The 19,497-nt window shown below is 41.7% G+C and overlaps 1 protein-coding gene across 1 annotated transcript; it reads right to left on the reverse strand.

Annotated features, from left to right (window-relative positions):
- Positions 1-10,860: 10,860 nt before the first annotated feature.
- LOC134577693 (alpha-tectorin-like) lies at positions 10,861-16,563 on the reverse strand. The gene is made up of 4 exons (XM_063436554.1): positions 16,275-16,563; positions 15,718-15,996; positions 12,460-12,638; positions 10,861-10,981 (listed from the first exon to the last, which is right to left on the reverse strand). The coding sequence occupies exons 1-4, from the start codon at positions 16,560-16,562 to the stop codon at positions 10,861-10,863; spliced, it is 867 nt and encodes a 288-aa protein (XP_063292624.1). The 5' UTR covers position 16,563.
- Between the last annotated feature and the right edge of the window lie 2,934 nt (positions 16,564-19,497).

Below are 19,497 nucleotides of genomic sequence, written 5' to 3' on the forward strand. Positions count from 1 at the left end.
TATGTGGAATGATGTAGGGGCATCTCGTATTTGTGAAGTGAGTATGTCTATCTGGACTCTGTCTTGTATTATCTTGTGTATGATGTGGGGATGGGGAATGTGTGGGGTGGCCCATAGTTCCACTATTGTTCTTCAGGCCGGCAGGGCAATTTTAGCTTCATGTTTGTGTTTGTGGCATGTAAAGGTGTCTAGGTGCTTTGAATGCAGTAGTGCCCATGGGTCTTTAGGGAAAGGTCTTTGAAGGAGTTGGGTGAGGTGGCATATGGTGCTGTTCCAGGTGGGTAGTAATGCGGGGCATGTCCACATTGTTTCCAGCATAAATTTGAGCTTGCTCAGTGCATTTCTGCCAGGCGTTGTGAGTTATTCTCAATTACACATACAGTTAAAACATACTTTCTACCCAATTTTCATAACTCTAAAACCATACATCACATTCACAATCAATCCATTCAGAGGAACAACATATTAAAAAAATTCATGAATCAGACCAGGGGTTCAAAAGTTAGTAAAGTATCTTTTGGGCCCTGGCTGGCACGTGGCTATCTGGCTCAAACCGGTTCCACAGAGGCCTCTGTCCTGGAGACAATGGGGAAAATAATCCAATTATATCCAGGGATAGAGGCAGACTCCATTGAGCACATGGTTGCAAAAAGACATAAAACTACACAATGCCACAATTACTACATAAAACATATACATGCAACATTTCCCCAGATAGCTTAGGCCTGAGCGCACATTATCGAATGGTGCTCAGACCACACACATACAGTTAAATTGCCATGGAGCTAAAGTCTTTCCCATAGTCTTTCATTATATGAATGGGCTCCATGGCATAGCTATCTGGGGGTATCACCGCTCACACAGGGCAAGTACCGAATTACCCCACTGTATTTAAAGGGCCAGAATGAGTGACATACACTCTGGTATGGCCAAATACTGTTTTTTAAAGGGCCCAATCTCCCAGGGCCATAGTCCAAAGGCAGCAGGCGAGCAACCAGGCTTCTCCAATGCAATGTGGCGAGAATGCTCTCGTCACACCCCTATATACTTATTAACCCTTAATAGGGAACACATGGGATGGGCGGCAGCATTGTAACAAAGCTGTGTGATACAAAGTAAATACAAATACAAAAAGAGAAGTCCTGCGCTCACTCCCATCACTAATGGGCCGGCAGCAAGGACTACAATACACATCAACCCCAATATATAGTAAAAAACAAAGAAAAGAGAGATCTATATTACATCTGGTATTGTCCGATGCTTCAAAAGAAAAAACAAAAAAGGCTGCGCCAGGGGAAATCAATATATAAATGACAATTAGTCCAAGTAAAAAGAGAAAGTCTTATCTAGAATATGCTCCTATGGAGAATGGGAAGTCTGTAGATCCATGGTCAGGGGAAAGTTCCTCGTTGGTCTCCTTCTTAGGAATTCACTCGTATGTGGAAAAAAACAGATACAAAACAGGATAGTGCCATACGTCTGATAGTGAGGTAGATAGGAAATTAAAAGCTGGTATAAAACTCACATTTATAAGAGCTATAACTCGCTCTAGTGTTGAAGGCGTACAGCGGTACAATCCTCGCTTATGGGATATAGGGAAAATTTCCTCCGTCAGTGATATGTTCCACGCTCAAAGATAAAAGAGAAACAACCAATAGTGCTCACTGGGTAAAATAGTGATAAAAAATATTTTTGTATAAAATGGTACTCACAATAGAGGAGCAGACCGACTGCTCCTTGAAGATAGCGCTGGTGGTATGATCCCCACCTCGGATTACTTGGATCCAGGGAAATAAAAATGCCAGATAACAAATTAATATACAGTGTAAAAAAGATAAATGGCACTAAATAAAAAGTGTCCAAAAAATCTTTAATATTAAAATACACAGTAAAATTCCATAAACGCGTTTCGCCAATGTGGCTTTATCAATATGGATTAAGAACCTGATACCTGGCAGAAAGAGGTTTAAATAACACATGTTATTTAAACCTCTTTCTGCCAGGTATCAGGTTCTTAATCCATATTTTAATATTAAAGATTTTTTGGACACTTTTTATTTAGTGCCATTTATCTTTTTTACACTGTATATTAATTTGTTATCTGGCATTTTTATTTCCCTGGACTCCAAGTAATCCGAGGTGGGGATCATACCACCAGCGCTATCTTCAAGGAGCAGTCGGTCTGCTCCTCTATTGTGAGTACCATTTTATACAAAAATATTTTTTATCACTATTTTACCCAGTGAGCACTATTGGTTGTTTCTCTTTTATCTTTGAGCGTGGAACATATCACTGACGGAGGAAATTTTCCCTATATCCCATAAGCGGGGATTGTACCGCTGTACGCCTTCAACACTAGAGCGAGTCATAGCTCTTATAAATGTGAGTTTTATACCAGCTTTTAATTTCCTATCTACCTCACTATCAGACGTATTGCACTATCCTGTTTTGTATCTGTTTTTTTCCACATACAAGTGAATTCCTAAGAAGGAGACCAACGAGGAACTTTCCCCTGACCGTGGATCTACAGACTTCCCATTCTCCATAGGAGCATATTCTAGATAAGACTTTCTCTTTTTACTTGGACTAATTGTCGTTTATATATTGATTTCCCCTGGCGCAGCCTTTTTTGTTTTTTCTTTTGTCTCATCTTTTAAGGGTATTTGAGGGATTCCCTTATTAGGTTGCTGCCTTTTTGTTACTTAGCGCTTACTCTCTCTCCTTGGTTTACATTGTCCGATGCTTGCCTATTGAGTATGAATCCTACCTGGTCGGGGTGGATGAGTTTTTCCATATGTGGTTTTAGTCTCATTGTCATTACCTTGGACATTAGTTACAAGTCAATGTTCAGTAGCGAAATCGGTCGAGAATATTTGGGTCTCTTGCCGGGCTTGGAGATAACTGTTATGTTAGCGCTAACCATTTCTGGTGGCAATAGTTATCCTTGTAGGAGTGTGTTGAGGACTTTAGTCAGTTTAAGGATTAGGAGCTCACTGAATGTTTTGTAGTAGAAGGCCATGAAGCCATCGGGGACCGGCTTTTGTTGGGCTTGAGGGAGCCTAAGGCTGTTGCTAATTCCTCGTCTGCTGCCTCAGCTGACAACGCTGATATTGCCGCTGTTGATAGGGTTGGGAAGTGTAGGTTGTGAAATACATTTTTCGTTAAGTTGTGTATAGAGTCAGCAGGTTTTATGTATTTTTTAGAATTCTAGTGTGGTCTTAAGTTTGTGGTCTAGCATTGTGTCTGCCTTGTTGCCCTTTTCTGTCTAGTCCACATTGGTGCCTCTGCTGTGTCCTGTAGGGATAATTGTTTAAGAGTGTCGCGGACAGCAGAAATTTGTGTGTAGAGAGTCGGGATAGGTGTTCTCTTGTGTAGATTTCCTAATCTTTTGAGTTCAGTCATGGAGTCAGTGAGGAGTTGTAGTTGCTTTTTACGTGTGGAGGCTATGGCTATTAATTTGCTTTGGATTACCATTTTATGTGCTGCCCACACAGTGTTAGGGGAGTTGACTGAGTGTTCATTCAATGTGTAGTATTCACAAATGTCAGAAGCCATGGTGGCCTGTGTCGCTGTTTCATGTAGGAGCAGGAGGTTGAGTCGCCATGTCCAGGGTCTTGTTAAGTAGTCTGAACGTTTTGGAGATCTCGGCATGTTCGGACCATGTGATGTTCCCTATTAGTGAAGTTGTTACATGTGGGGTCAATTGGGGTGAAATTAGAAAGTAATCTATGCAGGAATAGGAGTTGTGCGGGTACGAGTAGACAGTGAAGTCTGTTGTGGAGGGATGTTGGGCTCTCCAAATATCTAATAGATTATGGGTTTGTAGGAACTGTTAACAATGTGCGTCAGAGCTTGTTGGCCGTGGTCTTCCTTGGGATTCAGTGCATCTGTCCATTGTCATCGAGGCGGCTGCATTAAAGTCCTCGCCCACTATTGCGTAGGTGGTCTGGATGAATGACATGTGATTAGAGAGTGTGGTCTAGAAGTTTGGGTCCGGTGTTGTAGGTGTGTACACTGAGGTGAATGAATATGTGTTGTTGCCTATTTTCCTGGCTATTGTGATTAGTCTGCCCTCTGCCCTCTGCATCTGTGGGAGTGGTTATGATCACCAAGGGGCAGGTTGATTTAAGGAGTATTGCGACCCCTTTTGATTTGGCATTGGGGAGTTGGAAAAAAGGAGAGCTTGTAGCATCTCTCAATGAGGTGAAATTGTGAAGTGGGTCTCCTGGGCTAGAAGGACATCTGCTCGCTGCCTGTGGGCCCAGTGGAGCATGGAGTGTTGTTTGGTTGGATTGTTAATGCCTTTTGCATTGATAGAGACACAGTGTAATTTGTGTGGTCTCGTGGGGTTTTTGGTGTCGTGAGCCATAATTGTGTGTTGTTGGACGAGGGGTAGGAAGGGTGAGGTAAGGAAGGGGTAAAAGTCTCCAGGGTTGGCAAGGACCACTGAAGCCCAGTGGAGTTAGTTAACAAGAGGGAGAGGGAAACTGGGAGAGAGGGTAGCTACTGGTCTTACAATAGATGTTATTGGGACTCTGATTCGCCTGCCAACGGGTTATCCCTATTGGGTGGTAGGTTGTCCTTGCATGGGCTTAGTGTGAGTTTGCAGTATGGCAGTGGCTGCAGACATAGGTTGCAGATGGTTAGGTGGATTGGTAGGTTGTGTAGCGGAGTGACAGCGACAATGCTAGTTGCTCGCCCCAAGTTCCGGTTGTCCCCTCCTGTTCCCCCCCAAACAGGGCATGGTGAAGGGGAGGGGGCATGCTTTATTATATTGGGTCATGGGAAGTTTGGTTACTAGTTTAGCAGTCTGTATTTTGTCAGGGGTGGCATTTCGGGTTGCGATTGGAAGTTCAGTTGGTGGCTATGGTGCTGGGTATGTCCCAAGTGCTTAACAGGGAGGTTCTGTCCCTTGGTGAGAGTTCGGTGTCTCTGTATTGGGTGGTTACATGGGCTTCAGAATGTGTGTGGATGAGGTTAGTGCATTTGAGGTATGGGTTGAGCAGGCTGCACCACTGGAAGGCAACTTAGGTAACGGAATGAAGTGTGCCATTTTCGTGAATCTGGCCACTACTGTTAGAATTACCGTAATTCTCTCAGACATAGGCAATTTAACTATGAAATCCAAGGCAATGCTTGGCCAAGGTTTATTGGGTATGTCGATAGGTTGCAGTAACCCACAAGGGAGAGTATGAGACAGTTTGGTTCTGTTACATATGCAGCAAGCGGAAACATAATCCATGATGTAATCCTTTACGCATAGTCGTGCACCAGTATTCCTTATAAATTAAATTGAAGGTTTTGCGTATACCTAAGTGAGCTGTGATTTTACTATCATGGAAACAAAACAATAACTCTTTCTGGTGTTCAGGAGGAACGCATATCTTGTCCTCAGGAAAATTCTTAGGAGCTAGGTTTTGTTTGGAATACATTTCTGAAGCCAGTGGAGACTGTATATTTATTCTAGTATTAACAATATTACTTTGCTGAGCAACAATGGAAGTTATACTGGTCTCAGGACATGCAAGAGGTTCAAACTGTCTGGACAATACATCAGCTTTGGAGTTTTTCGACCCAGGTCTATATGTCAGCACATAGTTAAACCTGGTCAAGAAAAGAGACCAACGAGCTTGTCTGGCAGACAGATGTTTTGCCTCTCCATTATAGGAGTCTGTAAGCATAGTTATTGGAGTTGGAGTACCTTCTAAAAGATGGCGCCATTCCTTCAATGCCAAAATAATAGTTTTTTAGAATAAAATCCACAGGGATGTAGAGGTTGATCAGGTTCTTTATGCTGAGACAACACTGCTCCTATACCAGTCTCTGATGCATCGACATCTAACAGAAATGGAAGACTAAGATCAGGATGGACTAGTATTGGGGCGGAAGAAAAGGACCTTTTGAGATCTTCAAATGCCAGAAGAGCTTCATCAGACCATTTTGGGGGATTTTTGCCTTTTTTTGGCAGATTTGTTATGGGTGCTACTATGGACGAAAAACCCTTGATGAATCGTCTATAGTAGTTCGAGAAACCAAAAAATCTTTTAACTGTTTTAAGGCCATTAGGTAGTGGCCATTTGAGTATGGAGTCCAACTTACTGAATCCTGACTCCGAGATTACATAACCCAGAAAACCAATTTCAGTTTGGTCAAAAAAACATTTCTCTGACTTACAAAATAGATTATGTTGTAAAAATCCAGACAATACTTTTTTAACCTGTTTGTGATGTGTTTTATTATCCTTCGAGTATATAAGGATATCGTCAAGATACACTATCACACACTCTTGCTGGAAGTCATGTAATATGTCATTAATGAGGTCTTGGAAGACAGCCTGGGCATTACATAATCCAAAAGGCATAACCGTGTATTCGTAATGCCCATATCTGCTGTTAAAGGCTGTCTTCCATTCATCATGTAAGCACTTCTCAAGTCTAGCTTGGTAAAAATCTTAGCCCCTCTCAGCCTGTCAAATAACTTGGTTATCAGTGGTATTGGATAGGCATTATGTACATGAATCCTATTCAATCCTCTGTAATCTATGCAAGGTCTGAGGTTTTCCTTCCTTTTTTGACACAAAGAAAAATCCTGCACCAGCTATTGAAGAAGAGTTCCTAATAAAACCATTTTTTCAGGTTTTCTTCAATATATTCTTTGAAGACCTGATTCTCTTTCGCAGAAAGAGGGTATACAGTACTTCTAGGGGGTATAGTTCCAGGAATCAAGTTAATGGCACAATCATATGGTCTCTGAGGTGGTAATAATTCAGCTTTGCCTTTGTCAAAAACTTATTTCACTGTTTAATACTGTTCAGGTATTTTGACGGTCAAAGGGGATATATTAGGTACATTAGTAAGACAAATTGGAAGTACTTTGGTGATACAATTCTCAAGACAATTCTTACCCCAAGAGACAATTTCTCCCAATTCCCAGTTGATAGATGGGTTAGGGATATCTTAGTACTACTGGGCAGGTAGGATAATTAATGTCTTGGAATACACAGACCTCCTAAATCAACACACCCACTATTAGGATAACTGTAATGTATTCTTGTGTGATCATGGGTACCTGGAGGTCGACCGTCTATGGCTTCAACGGCTAATGGCGTATTCCTTCACCTAAAAGGTAGAGTTAACTTTAGCAAAATCCCTGTCCATAAAGTTCTCAGCTGTGCCAGAATCTATTAATGCCAAGGTATTAACCCTCTTATTGTCCCAAGTTAAGACAATGTGAGCTAGAAGTCGGTGCTCCTTATGAGCATTAGTAGAGGACACAAAAGAATCACCCAAGACCTGTCCTCCTCGTGGACTTAGGTGTGAGAGTTTTCCGTCCTATTAGGGCAATTAAGGCGAAGATGACTTTGTCCCCAATTGTCCACAATAAAGACACAGGCCTTCCCTTTTTCTGTATTGTCTATCTGCTTCACTTATTCTAGTCACCCCTAGTTGCATAGATTCTGGTAAAGCAAGTGTCATAGAATTGGGATGTTAGATCCAGGTGCCATAAGAATAGAATTCTTCTAGGTATATTTCTAGTATTCTGTCTGTATCTCAGGCATTTGTCTATGATTGATATTTATGTTATCATTTCCTCAGGTTCTCTGGAATATCTCTAGTAGCTATTTCATCTAATATAACATCGGAGAGACCGTTAAGAAACACATCAACAAATCCCTGATTGTTCCAAGCAATTTCCGATGCTAGAGACCAAAATTCTAGAGCATAAGCTACCAAGGTTCTGGTTCCTTGCTTAAGTCTGAGCAGAGACCTGGCTGCATTGTCCTTCCTACCTGGAGGGTCAAAAGTATGTCTAAATGCTTTGATGAAAGCAACACAATTATACACCAGAGGATTGTTATTCTCCCATAAGGGATTAGCCCATATCAAAGCTCTATCTACCAAGAGCGTGATAATAAATCCGACCCTGGTTCTATAGGATAAGATCGTGGCTGGAGCTTGAAGTGAATGCTTATTTAGTTTAAAAAAAAAAACTGTCAAGCTTCCGGTGCTCCACAATAGCTTAGGGGTGGTTTGACATGGGACAAGGCCACTACAGTAGCTACCTCCAGTCCCCCATATTGAGGAGTCATGGAGGGAGCACTGCTTTCATCTGGTACAGGATTCGACCTGTTAATTAAGGTTCGCAAAGCACTAGCTATCTGGTCCATACGGTGATCCATTTCTTGAAAACGGTTGTCGTATGGACCTTCCTGAGTAGTTACACCTGCCGGATCCATATGGCCCTGTTCTAATGTCAAGAACGTTCGGGGATCCTACACGCAGAATGCAAATACTAGTAATGATACTGGACCTTAGGATGGCCGTACTAACACTACACACACAAAAAATAGTCAAATAGCGAGCAGAGGTCAGGGGTACCAGAAATCAGGATCAATGATAATGCAATAGCCAAGGTCAAAGGAACACAGAAGGAGGAATTTTTAAACAAAGCCAAAGTCAGAATACAAGAATACCAATACGGAATACGCGATTTTGGGTCAAACAAGAACCACAACAAGGCAATGAGTCTCTCCCTGGTTTCTCTTTAAATACTGTGTTCAATTAGGTAGGTAACCATGCCCCCAAAATGTTCTTGTACGAACAGCTTCTAAGCAGAATGATGTCGGTGTTCATTAGCCGCATCATAAAAGGAGGCAGGGTTATCGTGGTTGGTGTGAGATTCGCTGGGGACAAGCTGAGAGTTGGTAGGAGTGTCCCCAGTACCCTGCAATGTGACGCCAGTCTGTGACATGTCTCTGACTGATACACAAGGTAACCTGACAGCTTCTTCGAGTAAGGTGAGTTGCTCTTTTAATTCTTGAAATGTGGCCTCATGTTCGTTGGAGGTGGTAACCACCTGTTCCATCTTGTGCTCTATCTCATGTGTTCTCCTAGTCAGATCCGCAAGGGGGCCAAGTGTTTTGACAGTTCTGTTGCCAGGTGGGATTTGATGTTGGCTGACATGTTTAGTAAGTCTCCCCTGTTGAGGGGTGAGGTGTCGGGGAGCCGACTCGCTGGCGTCGGAATCTGAGTCCGAGGCTTGGCGATCCTCCGCACATGGCGTTGTCGGCATGGCGCGAAAGATTGGAGCCACTGCCAATCCAGATTCGCACTTCTTGCCGCCACCCATGTTGTGCCGGGGAGCAGGTGTTCAGGGGCTTGTGAGGGTCTGTTTTGTCTGCTTTAGGTGCAGTCCAGTGCTTTTTTTAGCTAGTGTAGCACCCCAATCTGCGGAGCCTCTGAGATCTGCATCTGTCTACATTGGAGGTTTAGCGTCATCCCCGAGTAAATATTTTTAATAGTTTAAAACAAATAATGGATTTAATGTTTCACAAACAAGTGGAATTCCACTGAAAGAGTGGGTGGATGAAATTAGGAAAGATAAAACAATATTATATAAGATAAAGAAATAAATTAATGATGCAGACATTTCATCTCTGCATAAACAAAGCAAATTAAAAGAAGAGCATCAATGGTCATTAATTTCGAGTTCTTTTTGTTGTTAATATTATATTTCATCCATTTCTTATTGTTATTTGTATATATGTTATGTGCGTTATTCTTCATATAGTTATGTAGTGTAACAATTAGACAACTATGTATACCTGCGTGAATATAACCGAAGCTAAAACAGAGGGCAACTTTAGTAAAAGAGGCATTAAGAAAGTTAGCTCCTCAGTCTAAGAATTCAGAGATTAGAAACCTGTGGCTGTATCTTGTTTTATACTCAGACAGAGATACAAATCTGATAAGAATTATGTGTGAATCAATAGGTTACTGACACTGTGTTATGGTTTTAAGACAAACCACAAACAGAAGGAATTGCAGAATATGACATTCAAGGTGTACATTCCTTGGCTCTCTGGGTTAGTAAAGGACAGATGGTGTCAATAAGTCACATGGAATTCTAGAATTTGGCTCTAAACCAATAAGAATTGTATGTTTGTAAAGTTTATCGGTTTAACTACACAAGACAAGACAGGCTTCCTCACACATCCTTTCATCCTTTATATTAACTTGAGTTTTTGGTGACATTTTATTGGCCACATCTGCTTTACTTTCTATCGTTCCTGAACTTGTTCCCTTGTAACATCAAGCTGAGTTTATATTTCCATGTATATTTATGTTTTGTAGAATTTATAAATATAAATAGAAAAGTTAGATGCATTTATATTTTTTTGTGTAATACCAAAGAATGAATAAATATACTCACTGAAAAGATAAGGGTATTTTATTTTTATTTTATTTGTTAGTTTTTTTACACACATCATATTGCCACCATCACCCCAGGAGCAACTCTTCAAGCCACTGTATCCTTCACAAACAGATTATCTGACACAGTAATAACATCCGTAAACTAAGCTCCGTTATAAACTCAGCGACACTGTGAAAGAAGGACGGACACTCCTTCACTTATGCAAAGATAGAAACATAGAAACATAGAATGTGACGGCAGATAAGAACCATTCGGCCCATCTAGTCTGCCCAATTTTCTAAATACTTTCATTAGTCCCTGGCCTTATCTTATAGTTAGGATAGCCTTATCCCTACCCCATGCATGCTTAAACTCCTTCACTGTGTTAACCTCTACCACTTCAGCTGGAAGGCTATTCCAAGCATCCACTATCCACTCAGTAAAGAATAGCAGTTTCGGAGTCCATTTCTCACACTGCATTCTTCGCCAACTTTGCATGATGTTTCACGGCACGTCACTTGCAGGGTGATTGCATTGCAAATGCACTTCAGGGTACAGGTATCGTCCCCCCAAAATAACTGGTTAGGAGCATATGAACGCCCATTAAAGAAACAACCACAATTTTCTTTTGATAAACACTTTCCTCCGATCAGAAGAAAACCTGGATTACATTGACATTGCTCGACACAGAGCAGAGTACATTGGGAGGATGCAGTCGGATCTTGACACGTTGGGGCACATTCCCTCCCGCAGAGCACATATCTGCTGTTCTCGGGGCAGACTAAGGCTGGGGGAAATCAAGAAAAACAGTGTAAATATGATTAACATCTCTTTCACCAGATTTACTAAACTAGGTAGCGTTAATTTAAATAAAGGGGGTTTGGTACTCCTAGTAACCGAGGGTGGAGAAGACCATGCCTCCCTTGTATAGCTATTTAAAGCCCACACACATGGTCCACAGGTAAAGGATGGGGTAACCAGAACCCCCTGATGCTAATGGGTGGGGGCTGGGGTGAGGAAATTAGGTTGTCACATTATATCGCTATACATTCAGAATTCGGTCTGGCCAAGCGAATCTGCAGCAATCGGTGTCCGGATTAAAACCTTTGCTTTCGCATCGGAATCCTATACGTTATAGAATTCAGGATATTCACAAAGTATAGGTTTTACTAGAACTCTGAACAGATTGCATCCAGCAGGATACACAGTCACACATTACTATTCACTTGCTTTTTTTGACTGATAATCTGAAGTACTATCCTCACTGACAGTCCTAGCAGACAGATCAAATCTACTGCATGTTTGAAACTAATGACTGGGCAGCCACTGCCCCCATGCTTTGCTTTCTCATTGTATCACTCTGATTGGAAGGCTTGTAAACCAACCAATCAGAGCGTTCTGACAGGCAAGTCTCACTTGCTGTGGCAATTGTGTAATGAATTTAATTTGGCCTTTTTGAGGCAGAAGAACAGAAGAGTTAGAAGAAAGAAGACCTCTGATGATAAGTATAATTAGATTCATGAACCCCTCACTATTGTTATGGGGGGTGGCTAGGATCTTTGGTACCCCTAGCCACCGAGGGTGGAGAAGACCATGCCACAAATTGAGTGGGTTTGGACAATGGCATGTCCTCCTCTCTTGTATAGCTATTTAAAGCCCACACACACTGTCCACAGGTAAAGGTTGGGGTGGGGGTAACCCCCTAGTGCTAATGGGAAAATTAGGTTACCACGTTATATTGCTATAGCACCTACCTGCTGCCGGTGTGTCAGGACTGGGTGAGATACTAGGTCACCAAGTATAAAAATAGCAGGTCTCCTTAGTATAAAATTGACCATGCATGGGGTAGGAGAGGACAAAGGACACATTGTTAAATAGTGTGAACAAATTTTGCAGTCCAAATGGACTGGATGGTTTTGCCCCATTCAGAACAGGGCCATTCAGACTTCATTGAATAACCCTAACCGTAATTTAGTAAAAGAGTAGGAATGATCTGTGCTAACATGCATGCAGATGATTCCTGCTCCTTACTTAGAGATAGATATATAAATCTCAGGGGTCCAGTTGCAGCTGGAAGACTCACTAAACCATATAAATAAAAAAACAGGAATTAATTCTGTATGGTTATGTTGCAAGCACTTACGACATCTGGCTGCCCGTCTCCAGTCATTGATTTTCGCCCCAGCCCGCTGACAGGCATTCACATAGTCCTTAATTGCCTGACATAAAAGCTTCCTGTCGCCATTATTTACACACACATCGTACACGCAGTTATCCATGTATCTGCTGGGATCCACAAGAGCATGACATGCGCTGAAGGGACCGTTATCTTTCTTGGCAATAAGCCCACAATAGTCATCTTTTTTGAATGTCTCTGCCACAGCTGGAAGACAGGGTAGACAGGGCCCATTGCAGTCATCCCAGCATTGTGTGCCATCATTCACCTGGAAGGTCCAAAAAAAAAGAAACATAAAACTTGTAAAGAAAAAAAAAACGTGTCTTACTGTAACTGTAATTATTATTTTATATTGTTTAGCTTCATTCCATATCTCTCTAACAGTTCCCATCGCTGTCCATTGACAAGGCCCTGGGGAGATAGTACAGCTAAGCAGACAAGGGCACATGTATGAGTGTGGGGATGGATGTGTGTTATTGGTTGTGTATGAATGTGTGGGTGGGATTATGTGGTGTGTGAGTTTGGTGGGGGTAGTCTTACCTCAGTGCCACTTGGGATTCGGACTAGCAAACAGCTTCTTTTCCTCCTGTTTGTCCTGGCCCTGTAGCCAATCTGCTTGAGGGATGGAGGTTGAGGCTATCCTGGCTTCCCAAAGAGCTGCTGCGCTGGATGGTGGCTGGCAACTCCGCAAGCAATATGCTTGCCTCAACTACAGGTATGGCTATCCCCGGATGCTGCACCTCAGGCCTGGTTGAGGAGTAGGAGTCCAGGCCAGAGGCATCACCAGGCCCATGTGGTTGGGGCTCCTGACACACAGCCTGCTACTGCCAAGCAGGATGCACGGCTTACGACTGCCGCAGCCTTCCCTGGCCTCCGGCGTGGGATCGCAGGCCGGTGGCTGAGGGAAGCGGGCAACACCTTCCTGGCAGTGTGTGGCCATCCAGCAACCCTCTAGATCCTCCCGCGGCAGGTGCGATGGCGGGGCTGTGACCGGGCCCTGGTTGTGAGTAGGCACTGGGGGGCCACGTGGTGTACCACGGTACTGCCATTTGGGGACTGGGGGAAAGCATCGGGTGGGGTCGGGAGCCTCCTTTTCCAGTGAGGAAGACTCAAATGGGTCTCTTTCCCCTGTCCCCTCTTCTGTCTCTTCCATTTCCTGGTCTTTCCCTGGGGTCCTCTCTTGGGTCTTCCAGGGGGTCACCCTTCTTCCTCCTCTGGTCCCCCTGCTCCCTTCCCCCACCCCGCCCTGCTGGGACTATGCAGACCTTTGTTGATAATTTAATATCTTTCGTTTTTACCGGCTTGTCCAAGCTTGCCATAGCTTTCCTCCACAGAAGCAAATGTCTTTTAATTTCATGACTACAGTCACTATCTGAAGAGATCTTTGATCCCAGAAACCGAAAATCTGTCACTGCCTCCACTTCTTCCCAATCGATTTGCCAAGAACTAAGATTGCTGTTTGCAATGATCTTAGTCTTTTTAACGTTAAGCAGCAAGCCAGCTTTTGCACTCTCTTCTTTTACCCTCATGAACAGGTCCTTTTAGTTCTTCCTCACTCATATCTGAGGTTGTTGATATTTCTTCCAGCAATATTGATTCCAGCGTTGGATTCATCCACCCCAGCCTTACGCATTATGTATTCCGCATATAAGTTGAATAAATAAGGTGACAATATACAACCTCGTCGCACTCCTTTCCCAATCTTGAACCATTCTGTTGTCACATGTTCAGACTGGTCCACATACAGATTCCTCGGGAGCCGGATGAGATGATCTGTTACTCCCATCTCTTTAAGAACTTGCCACATGGTGCTGTGATCCACACAGTCAAATGCGTTAGAATTGTCTATGAAGCAGAAGTAGGTGTTTTTCTGGAACTCTCTGGCTTTCTCTATTATCCATCGTACATTGGCAATTTGATCTCTTGTGCCTTGTCCTCTGTGGAACCCAGCTTGTATATCTGGTAATTCCTGGTCCATATATAGTTTGAATTGAGCTTGTAGGATATTAATAATTACTTTGCTGGCATGTGAAATTAGTGGCATGTGAAATTCGATAATTGGAGCACTCTTTGGTATTGCCTTTTTTGGGGATTGGGATTGGGATGTAGACTGACCTTTTCCAGTCTTTTGGCCACTGTTGAGTTTTCCAAATTTGTTGGCATAAGTCAAGCAGAATTTTCACACCATCATCTTGCTGAATATTAAATTGTTCAATTGGGATTTCATCAACTCCTGCAGCTTAGTTATCTGCAAGGCATCGTAGGGCCCATCTCACTTTGCTCTTCAAGATTTCTTATTCCATCTCATTGCACCAACAATTGAGGTCATCACTGCTGTTAAGATCCTTCCTGTATAGATCTTCAGTGTGTTCCTGCCATCTCTTCTTCTATTAAGTCCCTGCCATTTTTGTCTTTTATCACACCAACTTAGGCATGAAAGGTAACTTAATACCCAATTTTCTTAAATTGTTCTTTGCAACAGCGGACTTTCCTTTCCCCTCCAAATACATCTGCAGTTGGGTGTCCTCTCGGACAGTAGATCTGGTGCTACTCGTACTCGCCCTCTGCTCTTCCTCAGTAATGTGGTAGGCACCTTCTGACCTGAGGGGCTCATATCATTATGTCTCTGGTTGTGCTTTTCCATATAGTTATCTTAGCAAAGTTACTAGAGTGGGTTGCTAGTTCCTTCTCTAGTGGACCACGATTTGTCTGACTTCTCTGCTATGACTTGCCCATCTTGCGTGCCCCTACATGGTATAGCTCATAGCTTAATTGAAGTATGCATGCCCCTTCACCGCGGCAAGGTAGCGATTCAGAAGGATCTGGGTGCTAAGACCCTAGGACTGAAAAACTAACGATGACCCTGCATTCTGTGTTACCACACCCTGAGTACATGAAAAAGTGAGTAAAGTAATTTGGGGTCCCAGGAACCTCGGCATTTACTATACTGCTTGAGCAAGAATGGAAGCGAGGGGAACGGCCTACAGTGACCCTTTGTTATTTCACTTTTCACTTATTTCTGATATTTGACAGATACACGTCCCTTTCTGCTGATGTTGCCTTTCTTCTGATGTTGACATAGCAAACAGCTGTTAGGTCTTTGTATTCTATAATAGGTTTAATAACTGGTGGCCAGGAATGATTTTTCACTCAGATTTCAATATGTTCTCTAAGTGCAGTGTCTCTGAAGAACTCATCAAAGGGGCAAATAACCCAGAAACGTCTAGAGCTCACTCCGTAAATCTATTATTTTACTGGAAGTACATACATTTGGCAATCAAATACTTGAACTCTTAAAACAGTAAAAAATAATACAGATTTTGAATCTAGTCATAAAAATGTCTTACCTTCCAACTCTTTCCAAACTCAATGGCATTAGGGGCCTGTGAGCCGCTAGGCATTTGAAAGTCATCTGCCGGATCCTGGTTGTAATTCCCGCACATGCCATCAACATTCTTCGAATAACGCCTTGTGAGCTCAATGCGTACAACGCTATCCCAATCATACGATACCATTACATCAGTCGTGAACTGGATGATTGCTGTATTCCCACTTTGGAAAATGTTTATCATAGAATCAGTTCCACTATTCAGGTTCACCGGCAGAAGGGACATTACGTTATTGATCTGTTAAAAAAAAAAAATGCGTGATAGGAGAAACAAATAAATGTGTGTACAGGAAATTCAGGGAAAATAGGTAAGAGTGATAATAGGAAAGCAAACATCAAAACCAACTATTAATCAATAAAACATGCAGGTTGGTTATAAGGACAGCTAAATAAAACATAAAAACTGTTTTTATATAGAATCTTTAAACAGTTTATATGTAAATTCTCCTTTTGCTCCATATTTTATGCATTTAGCTGAAATTCAGTAAAATGTATGGGTTCTCTCTTTGTACTCACTCTCACAGAGCCAACTTCCCCTTTCTTGATATCGATGGTGTAGCCGCTTGTTTTGAAGGTTACCAGAGCCACATAGGAAACAGCAATATTTCCTCGATTATCATTCTTGGCCAGAACTGTAAACCGTTTAAGAGTCATCGCCGCATCTTTAGTGACATTCACCAGAGTATATGTACATGTCCCCATAAAATCATAGTAACGTGTATCAAAGGTAGTGTAATGGGGGTCTCCTGAAGCCCAGCACGCATCCACTTTCAGAGGAATACACCTTGGCTTTCCATTCTCCATAATGCACGCATGTCTCCAAGGACAAACAGTGGTTCTACAAGATGGAAGTGGGTCCTGAGAATCTGAGCAAAACAAATAGGCAGATTCATTATTTTCAGGCTAATTGAAAGAAAATGGGCATCTGTAAAATCTGTCACATTTAGCATAAATAGGTGGAAATATTTTAACAACCAATTAGCCTTCTGTCCAATTAGCCTTCTGTCTGCATGTTGGCAGTAAAGCGTAAATAGGACAAGCTTGGGTGATTTATTTTGTGACGTACCACCCACTCAGAGTGTCTTGTTTGTTGTATTTCGCTTCTGTCGTTACATAGGAATACACTTTCTTCTAAAATCTGTATATAATGTGTCCTAAATATATGCATTGTGTCACAACATGTTTTATAATTATTTAGGAAATAATAAGAGAGCCCATACTTTCCATATGATGGATTAGCGATTTTATCAGAAAAGGTTATCTAAAAGTTCTACCTCGGGACTACCAGAAATCATTGCCTCTTACCTAATGAGACCCAGGAGTATGTATTTTATATAAGCACCCACGATAAAATCAGTGATTTAGTTTCTCTAGCCTAAATTTATTTTCACAGTTCTAAATTATAGTACATATATTCTCCGATTGGAATTTTGGACTTGTATGCGATTGCTTCCTTGCCGATTTCTGACTTCCTGTTGGCTTATGTGCGCATCAGCACCTTGTTGCCACCTACAGGAGTCTTAACCGAGGAACTTGGTTTATATGACCTGAAGAACAGCAGAATAAAACTGAAAGTCAAACCAAGCAGAGTACATCTTCTAAATGAGGCTTGTCCAACCATGGCCCTCCAAGCCAATGGCTGGCAGAGAATTTGGGGAAAGTAGTCTAAAAAGACTGCAAAACCTGTTTGTAATGATTATTATATTTTTTAGATTACAAATACATATTTTGTTGTTTTAATAGAAAGTCAACTGACGTGGTGGGATGTAATGTATCACCATCTCAAAAGTTGTCTTAGTAATATGACCAACATGAGAAGAGAACTCACAGTGAGAGGTACAATTATCGTTTAATCTCTACATAAACAATGGATTAGGATGAGTAAAATGGGAGAGAGATAACACTCTGTGGTGTGAATGGGTTCAGCCTTATCCAATAGAAGTACATTTTCCCCACAATCATACTCAATTCTTTTTAGGTCTGTTTAACCTTTTATACAGGATCTTGGTGAGCCGTAGCTGAACTGAACACCAACCCCGATGCTCTAAAGGCCAAATGAGTCACTTGGATGCTGCACCATGTTAGATATGAAACTGTTCCCAAAGTTGCCCATAAATGCTTGATATCAATACTAAAGTGCTTCCACACTTGTTATATGTTTTCTTATAATGATTAGAATTCCAATAAATCTAATAGGGGAACACATTCATTTTAATAACAAGCCAAGAAAAAGACAAAAGCCCACAGGCTTACACCCAAAGCATCTCTCTCACAAATATCTCAAGTTTCACTAGCATAGACCACTCAATCAGGTTTCTCTTGTATTCTTCACTGACAAGAAGACATCAGGGATGAACTCAGATATGACAACTGGCAAAATATTTGGAAAACAACATCTAAGCTTTGCACTTGTGCGACTCCTAAAGAACAGGTTTATAAGACACTCCTTCGGGGGTTTATTATTCCTACACAGCTTCACTAAGTAAAATAATCCTAATTAACAAACACTGCAAAGGGTTAAACTGGAGCTTATTACAACTAATCTCTACTATCTGTTGTCCATCTTTAAAGCACCCCATGGGGCACGATCTGTAGATTTTTAAATTTACTTTTCTATCTTATCACTTATTTTAATTCTAAAGTTTAAAATGTTCATTTTGATTATGTTGCTGTTTTGCTCTTTCCAAAAAGTAGCAAAAATATTATGAAGAATCTATAAAGAAATGTGGATTCTAAGTATTTATATGTTAAATTTGATGTGTAACATGCGAGATCCAGCGCACTCACACATTCACTAAACAGCAACTTAAAGCTCACAAAATGTCATTGATTTATTTTTTAAACACCTACAAAAACCGTGCAAGGTTTAGTTACAGTACATGATCACACCTTTCACAAGTCTGCCACAACATCAATGTACCCCATTCATTGCAGGTCCTACTCTAGCACCCAATGCCTGCACTTGTGAGGTTAACCCACTTGCCTGGTAAATCCTTCCTCCTGGGGCTCTATGAAGGACAAGGTCAAATAGGGTCCTGGAATGAGGTACCTGTGACAGGGAGGGGTACAGGGAGTTGGCCTGGACTCCTAAATATAAATATATGAAACCAAGAGGGCTGCACTTACCTGAACATTATAAGGGTGCTGATGGGGTCAAGTCATACAACATACAGCATCCGTATAATGTGTTCCTGTTTAGGTGAGTCTGATTGGTTTCACATGTAAATTAGATATGGAACTAATGATAGACATACTATTGACTTTAAAAGATTTGTTCTATAAAACCTTTCAACAAACCCTGCAGGAGGTTATTGATGAAATATGCCAAAGTGGAGATCGCCCAGCAGATATTACGATGACAAAAATTGTTCTCCTACCAAAAATGGATAAAGACCCTGTGTCAGTGGAATTAAAGCTAATAAATGTGGATATAAAGATAATAGCTAAAGTTCTGGCCCTATGACTTTCTCCGCTTCTCCCCACTCTGATTCACCCAGATCAAGTAGGCTTTGTTCCTGGAAGGCAGCTGTATGAGAATACGCGTAGAGCTGTAGATATTGCATGGTATGTGGAAACAGGGAAGACCCCATAGATACTCTTGTCATTAGATGCAGAGAAAGCATTTGATAGGGTTGCCTGACCTTATCTATTTCATTTACTACAACATTGGGGTTTTCTTGATCTCAATGTCACTAAAATTCAAGCCTTATACTTTAACCTTTAACCAAGCACTAATACA

Source organism: Pelobates fuscus, chromosome 11 (genome assembly GCF_036172605.1).
Source record: "Pelobates fuscus isolate aPelFus1 chromosome 11, aPelFus1.pri, whole genome shotgun sequence".
Lineage (NCBI taxonomy): Eukaryota > Metazoa > Chordata > Amphibia > Anura > Pelobatidae > Pelobates > Pelobates fuscus.